Source organism: Fukomys damarensis, unplaced genomic scaffold (genome assembly GCF_012274545.1).
Source record: "Fukomys damarensis isolate Sample0158 unplaced genomic scaffold, DMR_v1.0_HiC HiC_scaffold_15, whole genome shotgun sequence".
Classification (NCBI taxonomy): Eukaryota; Metazoa; Chordata; class Mammalia; order Rodentia; family Bathyergidae; genus Fukomys; species Fukomys damarensis.
The window spans coordinates 67,006,004-67,013,876 of record NW_022900927.1 but is presented as its reverse complement, the minus strand read 5'-3'; the positions used below and the strand labels follow the sequence as shown (position 1 = coordinate 67,013,876).

At 59.7% G+C, this 7,873-nt stretch overlaps 1 protein-coding gene across 2 annotated transcripts; it reads right to left on the bottom strand.

Moving 5' to 3' along the window:
- Positions 1 to 587: 587 nt before the first annotated feature.
- Rasd2 (RASD family member 2) lies at positions 588 to 7,739 on the bottom strand. 2 transcript variants are annotated; one of them, XM_010615917.3, is made up of 3 exons: positions 7,623 to 7,739; positions 4,413 to 4,692; positions 588 to 2,070 (listed from the first exon to the last, which is right to left on the bottom strand). In XM_010615917.3, exons 1-3 carry the CDS (start codon positions 7,689 to 7,691, stop codon positions 1,541 to 1,543), a joined length of 879 nt encoding a protein of 292 aa, XP_010614219.1. In that variant the 5' UTR covers positions 7,692 to 7,739; the 3' UTR covers positions 588 to 1,540. The 2 variants fall into 2 exon arrangements, with proteins under 2 accessions (XP_010614219.1, XP_010614218.1); XM_010615916.3 differs by lacking the exon at positions 7,623 to 7,739 and adding an exon at positions 6,719 to 6,905.
- Between the last annotated feature and the right edge of the window lie 134 nt (positions 7,740 to 7,873).

Genomic DNA, 7,873 nt, shown 5'->3' with positions numbered 1-7,873 from the left:
CCAACGCAGACCCAGAAGAGACAAGGAGAAGGGCATCTGCTCCCCACACCCTGGAGGCCCTAAAGGGCCAGGCTGGGTGCTGTAAAACCCCAACTAGGGAGGAAACAACTCAGTACTGTGCTTGCCAGGGAGAGGACCCAAGGGGCACGGGGAAGCAGCCCCGCCTCACGAACAGCCAACACAAAGTCCGCAGTGCATAACAAACCCACTTTAATGGATGTATACAGAAGTCAGGGTGCTAGCTGGATGGCAGGGAGGTGCGGGCCATCGCCTGTCTGGACACAGTTTCTAGTCTGTTCCAAGGGTCCACACAGGAAGTGGAGCAGGTGGGGACAGAAGTGGGGTCTTGGGAGCCAGGGCGCTAAGCAGCAGGCAGGGCCTGAGCATGGATAGCTGGCTGGGCCAGGTGCTTGGCTGTGTCCTTGTGTGTACATGAGGTCACAAGAGCCTTACAACCATGTGGGAAGGGGCCGGGGCACAGGAAGTCAGCCCAGGGCTGCCCTGCTCTGCCCTCACAGCCCTACAGGGGAGCCAGGCTGGTGGTCAGCTCTCTGGGCCTCAGATATACTTGAGATGACACTGGCTTCTCGAGGCCCTGAAGCTAAGCATCTTTAAGGTTCTGGGACAAAATTGATGACATGGGCCTTTGCACTGACATGGGATACAAGCACAGAGCCTCCCGGCTGGGCACATGGTACCCACACCTGCCCTGGCTCCGGCCCAGCCTTTGCTGCTCTTCCAACAGATGTGTGCAGCAAGTGGTAGACGGGCCATGCCCTGGCCCTTAGCATGTGGTGGACACAGCACTTAGTAGGTGCTCAGTAAGCACATGAGGATTGGACACTAAGGCCAGCCTGGCTCTTGTGGAGCTCTGCCCTGCACCAGCTGCAGGGACAACATGGGCTCAGCACACAGCCTGATCTGTGGCAGACAGCTTGGGGGGCATTGCTGTTCGGATGGAAGGGAGCAGGCCCTGGCCGAGATGCTGGGTCTGCAGCATGAGGACCTGGCCACGTTGGGCCACTGCCCAACACCTGACGCCACCGTCGGGTAGAGGAACCTGGGGAAGGCTGGGGAGCCATGGGACCGGCAGGGCCAAGGAGCAAGCAGACCACAGGCCCCTCAGGCCACTGGATGGATGAGGGGAGCCCAGAGCTAACTCTGCAGGGCAGGGCAGGGTCTCCAGATGAACCCATCACGCCAGCCCCACCCTGCAAGAATGTTGGTGACCTCTGCCAGTGACTTGTTCTCAAGGCTCCACTGCCGGCAGAAGATGCCACCAACTTGGCTCCTGCTCTCCCCAGTGTCCCCTGTGACCAGAGACACATCCTCCCCAGGGAAGATGGGGCCAGGGCACAGCAGGGACGAGAGGACTTGGGGAACAGGCAAGAAGGCAGGATGCTCAGGGCACAGCGCCTCAGGGGGCCTCCTGCCTGTGCCAAGGGTCCAGACTGGCTCTTAGTGAGGGATGCGGGCCGCGGGTACGCTTAGCCACCTCCCTAGAGCATTGCCCAAGCACCCATGTCCCCCACATGCCCGCTCACTGGACAGTGCACTTGTCCCTCTCTCGGGCCTGGCCCTCTCGCAGGACCTTGGCCTTGATGTACTTGAGGTCGCTGTTGACACTGGGCCGCCGGGCGAAAGGTGAAACCATTCCATAGGCGTCCACGTCCTTGCCACGCCGCATGCACAAGGGCCGGGCGTGGAAGGCGTCGCCGTACTGCACGGAGATCTTGCGGTGCAGTGCGGGGCTCATCTCGTGCGGTAGCTTGGCCATGCTGAAGAGCACGTAGAACATCTCGTCCACGTTGGTGTTCTTCTTGGCCGACACCTCAAAGTAGGCACAGTGCTCATCGCCTGACACTAGCAGCTCGGCCTCAGTGCTGGGAACCTGGCGGCACAGCTCCCCGTGGTCGCTCTTGTTGCCGCAGATCACCATGGGCAGCTCCGCCGCCTCCTTGGTCCTGTTCTTTAGGCAGGACTTGACCTCCAGGATCTGCTTCTGCAGCCGCTTGACCTCGTCGAAGGACTCACGGCTATCCAGGCTGAACACCAGGATGAAGACGTCGCCTGCAGAGAGAGTGGGCATGAGTTCCGAGCACCTCTGCCCACAGGCTGGGACGGGGACTCAGACCCCACGAGTTGTTAGCCTCCGCACATGTGGGGCAGAAAGCTGAGGACTGGAGCTAATGCCTCAGCCACGATGACAGAAAGCCTGGTTCAAACATGTCTACCTGCACCATGCTTCCTTGTGGGGCAGAAGAGGGTGACTGCGGACTGACACAGACAGTGCTAGAATTGTGTTTCCACCCGCCCTGGGCATCCCCAGCCCTCCACAGCCCCACCACAGCCAGGATGCACGGTGGCAGGGTGTGCTCACCACCACAGGACCTCCAGTGGGTCACAAACACCCCTCTGCCCTTGTTGCTCCATGTGGGTGATGAGGAGGACAGACCCGAAGCCCCTCACACCTCCTCCATGCTCCAGGTACGGACACTGAGGCCCAGGAGGCACAAGCAACCAGCCCAAGGCCACACAGCTCAAATGGGGCTCGGCTAGCACTGCAACCCTATCCTGCCCTCCACCAGCACATTGTGCTGCTTCCTGAACACCTGTGGGATGAGGTGGTCACTCCCTGCACCACCCACATCGGGCTGAACAGAACGGGCGACAGGGTGGGGTCAGGAGAAGCAGCAGATACATACTGGCACCCCATCCCAATTTCTAGATCATCACAACTGCAGCAGCCATGACATCACCCGATGCCCATTCCTCACTTTTGCTTAAGCTCTTAAACCTGTCAGGAGATCCACAGCCCATGCCTCACAGGCAAGGAAAAGGCTCAGCGGCACTGGCCACAGGCTGAGTCTGCAGGAGAATCCAACAGAAATCTGCCACCTCCCCCTGGTCCCCACCACAGCACGCCACAGTGTGCAAGCTCGGGCAGCAGTCGGGGCACACCCTACCTGGGCTCCCACAGTGGGCACTCGGTAAAACCAGCTACATGGTGGCACAGATGGCAGCTGCACCACAGGCTGCTCAAGCTGACCTCAGCCACCAGACGTGAGACCCGTGCAAGCAGCTGAGGGCTGGCTGCAGCGTGAATGGGTTCAGAATCCCCTTCACCTAGCACCAGAGTAGAAAGAGAGGCTGTGCTGGTGAGTGAAAAAAGCAACAGCAGACAGATGTGCTCAGAATGCTACGTGCACAGAGCACAGGCAGACAAAGGCTCCTGCCATCACCAGGACACAAATCTGAATGTCAATGCGCTCGAGAGGCCGGAAGAGCCCACAACATGTCCTGGAGTGGCTACCTCAGGGAAGCAAAGCCTGTAACAGGGGACAGGGATGCAAGGGCCTCCGGCCTCACCCACATAACTCATGTGGTACGATTTGTGTGACCAAAAGCACATATGTGGTCCCATACGATACCTCCACCCCCTCCAACCCGAGCACGCTTTGTCAGTGGCACCAGGTCCCCCAGGCTGGGAGAGCTGACCCCATGAAACACCCGTGTGCAGAAGGGTGGGCAAGGCCAGCCCTGACAGCCGAGGTAGTCAGAGCACCTGCCTTCCACCCCACATCTAAGCTGCTAAGCAGCACGGCCAGGACAGGAACCCACATCCACCAGGCTTCCTCCAGTCAAACACCCCTGTGCAGACACAGGTGCCCTAGAACAACCCAGGCCCAAAATGAGGGCAGTGAGATTCTTGGCACGGAGGTGTCTGGTCCGGGGCCACATCGACAATGGTGAGAGTCACCTGCATAGTGCCTCACTCTGCCAGGTGTGGGAGGTGGTTGCAGGCACACCAGAAACACCAGAAACGCCAGCACAGCTTAGGACCAAGGCACACTGCTCACCAGTACCTCCCATGCATTAGCTGACAAGGAAAAAGGCACAGCAACAAAGGCCCAGCAGGGCAGCTGGTGCAGAGGTAGGTCCGGGAGCCCTGGTGTCCCCTCCTGGTCTCCTGTCCTCCCCACGCTCTCAGCAGGATGGGATGCTGTGAGAAACAGTGGGAAGCAAGAGAGCTGGCTGCCACTTCCCTACTGTGCTCCCACCTGGGTCGAGTTCTTCACTGCTGCCTCCGTTCCCACACCCATCCAATGGAGATAAATACGTTTCTCCAGAGCTAGGAGCAATTGTCAGAACTGAATAAACACACACTAGGCTCTAAGAGTAAGATCAGGTTCTCAGCTACTGCCACTACTGTCAGCACGAAGCCCCTACCCGGTCCTCCCTAGGGGTAGTCAAGGCCCAGAGGGCTGAGCTCTGCTGGGCCTCCTGCCCATAGGTGAAGCAGCCATCGACCCCTCCGTGCCTATGGTTCAGGTTCTGGTCTGGGGCACCACCCTCAAGACAGCAAGCGGCAATCCCAGCCCCAGCCCTAACCCCAGCCCCAGGCCAGCCACCTGTGAGGATGGACAGCCGCCGCATGGCAGGGAATGGGTGGTTGCCCGAGGTGTCTAGGATGTCCAGCTGGTACATGTCACCGCGGATGTTATACACCTTCCGGTGGAAGTCCTCGATGGTGGGCGTGTACTGGTCCTCAAAGCGGCCGCTGAGGAAGCGGGAGACGATGGCGCTCTTGCCCACACGCGAGGCGCCCAACACCACCATGCGGTAGGAGTTCTTGGCGGGCACACTCAGCGCACAGTTCCCGCTGGACAGTGTCTTCATCATGGCACGCGGCTGCAGCAAAAGTGAAAGGAGGGAGCCGACATCAGGGCACCTTCACTCACCCTGCCCCTGCCCCACCTCAGGCCTGGATCTCCTTGCTTGCAACCTGGTCTGTGTCCACCTGTGAAATGGGGGTGCTGAGCCCCAGCCACACATTTGCTCACACCTCCCTCAATGGCTCACTCAACTACCCTGCCCGTCTGCCCCTCCACTGTGAGAGCTCTGGCGAGGCTGGCTCACAGGCGGGCACCAGGACCCCCTCCAGAGTCTCTCCTGGCCATGACAGAATGGGCTCTAGGTGCTCAGAGAGGCTGCTGCCATCACCAGAATGCCCTCCCTTCCCCCTCCATCCTTAGCCTTTGGCTTCCCAGCAAGCTGGTGGCTCTGGAACATGGCACAGGGAAGGGGCCAGCATGTGTTTCTAAACCAGATGCCCAGGGCTGCTCTTGCAGCCACCATGGAGAACACACCCTACCCTGGGGAGGGCTCTCGCCTGCTCAGTATCTGCCCCCAAGAGGCCTGGACCAGACGATGTGGGCAGGGGATGGCCACAGGCAACTCAGCCTCCCTTCCAACTCCAGGAGAGCCCAGACTTCCAGAGGGATGCCTCCTAGCCTCCCAGAGAAGACTGAGACAGATCAAGCTCCACACTCCAGAGAGACAAGCACAGCCACTCAAGTGGAGGCTGCTATGTGCAGGTCTCCTGGCTCACGGCCACCTCTGCTCACCTCACCTAAAAGGCCCATGCAGGAAGCTGCTCTCCAAAACACCTTTTGTAAGAGCCCTGGCCTGTGGAAAACATTCCCACCATGGCCAAGTCCTGGTTAGGGCTTCGATGAATGGACTGAGAGGGACATGGACAATGGGCAGCTCAGTACACAGCCGACCACCAGCCTGGAACCAGGGCAGCAGGATGACCACTGACAAGGCCACTGTGTGCCAAGGACAGTGCTAGGTATTCAGCAGTCACAGCAGCTGCTGCCTGTTCTGCAGCTAGCACATTCTGGGTGTGCCGAGCGCTGTCCACACGTCACCCCACCCTGCCCTCAGCAACAGGATCCAGGTGCACACAGGTGACATCACCTGCTCACCTGGCCAGGACCAGCGAGCAAGGTGGACCCAGGCAGTCTGCCTCATGCTGGGGAAACTGCTTCCCCTAGGCAAGGAACACTTTCCATTTCCCAAATGAGGACCTTGAAGATCAAAATGCTATAGGACTTGCCCATCCCGTCAATGAGAGAGCACAGGGGAAGCCCCAAGCCAGAGACCTCTATGTCCCCCACAGTGACACCAAGCGCTATCTATGAACATATCTCAAGGGGCAACAGCGCCCTGCACACAGCAGGTGCTCAATAAAGAGCCCATGAGGGAAGAGAATGGCAAAGCCCCACTCCAGGACCTTCTCCACCCAAGCCCAGCCCATCAGGCTAGCAGGGTCATGCTGAAAAGGGTCCCCCAAGGAGCCTGGGGAGAAGCCCTGGGTACAACTGGGATGGGCAGGGGGGAGTTCATAAGACTAGGGACAGTCACCTCCCTGGCTCTCATGCAGCTGGCGAGGTGCGAAGAGCTCCCCCCATCCAGTCTCTATAAAGGCAGCCTGATCGCTAGGGTCACTGTCCAGACCAGGAAGGAGGGATCCACGGCCCCAAACAGTGCCTGTCTCCAGCACTGTGTCCAGCCTCTAGCCAGAGTCACCGGAGCAGGCAAGCTAGCACCAGCACCTTAGAGTTGAAGGGATCAGAGGGAGGAGGCAGGGAATAAGAAAGAAGAGCCAGAGCCAGAGGAGCCAGTGGAGACACCAGGGAAAATCCCCATGATCTCAGCCTCAGCCACATGGGACTGCACCACACCTGGACACCAGGTGATGGTGCTCCATATCCCCAGCCCCTGCCCCACAACTTCCCTGAGGAATCCTGGGCTCTGTCCCTCCGAGTGCCCAGGCTCAGGCAGGAGGTGACAGAACCTCATGTAAAACCCAGAAGGCCAGAGCAGGGAGAACAAACTAGATGCCTGATGTAAGCTCAGGCTGCTGACCCACCCTGGACCCTTCCAAGGATGGCCAGGAGGTGGAAGATGGAGTGAAGCTGTCCCAGGAACAGGAGCCACTGTCACAGGGATCCATCTCACAGGTGCTGTGCTTGCCATAACCCAGGATTTCACCAGCGCCCACAGGGTGGTCCTGCCGGGACCCCTCAACTGACAGGGATACTTAGGCTCAGAGATGTCGAGGTACCAGCAGGTGACTGGCTGAGCTAGGATCTTAGCCAGGCTATCTGGCTCCAAAGCCCAGCTTCTGCCTCTGAAAACCCAGCCCCTGGCACATGACTCAGAGGGCTCAGCCGGCACTGGGCAGGGTGACAGCCCAAACGGATCATGTCCTCATCCTTTGCCCCTCCAGGCAGCAGGATCAGGCACCCTGCCTGGGTCTCTCTCGCCAGCAGCTCCAATTCCCCTTTCTCTCCCTCAGTTCCCCCTCTTCTCCCTCGTTTGTCCTCAGGGATGCCTGGGAGCTGCACAGATCAGACAGCAAGGCTGGCTACAGAGCGTGGCTCCAGGCTCAGGATGCTAGGAGCCCCGAGGGACAACTGTGCCCCCTCAGTCAGGAGCCTGAGACCCTGCAGGGATGCGCCTTCCTTCAGCTGTGGGATGGCTGAAGCGAACAAGGGAAGCCAAGAGGTTCCTTCTGACACACGCACACACGCGCACATATACACATGCTAACACATCACGTTACACACAACAGCACCTTTCACACCCTTACTCTCAGCTGTCATGGGGCTGCCTGAGATGCTGGCTGAGGTCCTGCAAGGGCCCTCTGTCTCTGAGGCCACAGGAGGCCTGGATCCTGAGCTACCACCTCCCAACCCTGGATGACATTCCTGTCACCTCCTGGGGAGGGAGAAGGCAGACCCCCAGCTGAGTACGGAGAAGGGGTCGCTTACTCTACAGCAGCTGGGCAGAAACTCGGACCATGGAGAGCAGACTCTCCACCCCGGACCAGTGCCCTCCATCCAGGAAGCCGGGAGGGCGCCGTCCCTCCTCCCGAGCCCCAGGCATTGGGCCGGACCCGGGTCCCCAAACTCGGACTTTTGGCGCCGCACCTAAAGGGACAAACAGGGAAGCCCCAGCCCCAGGAGAGGGACGAGCTCCGGGCAGGATGGGGCCGACATAGGCTGGGCAGGGGGGCGACAGC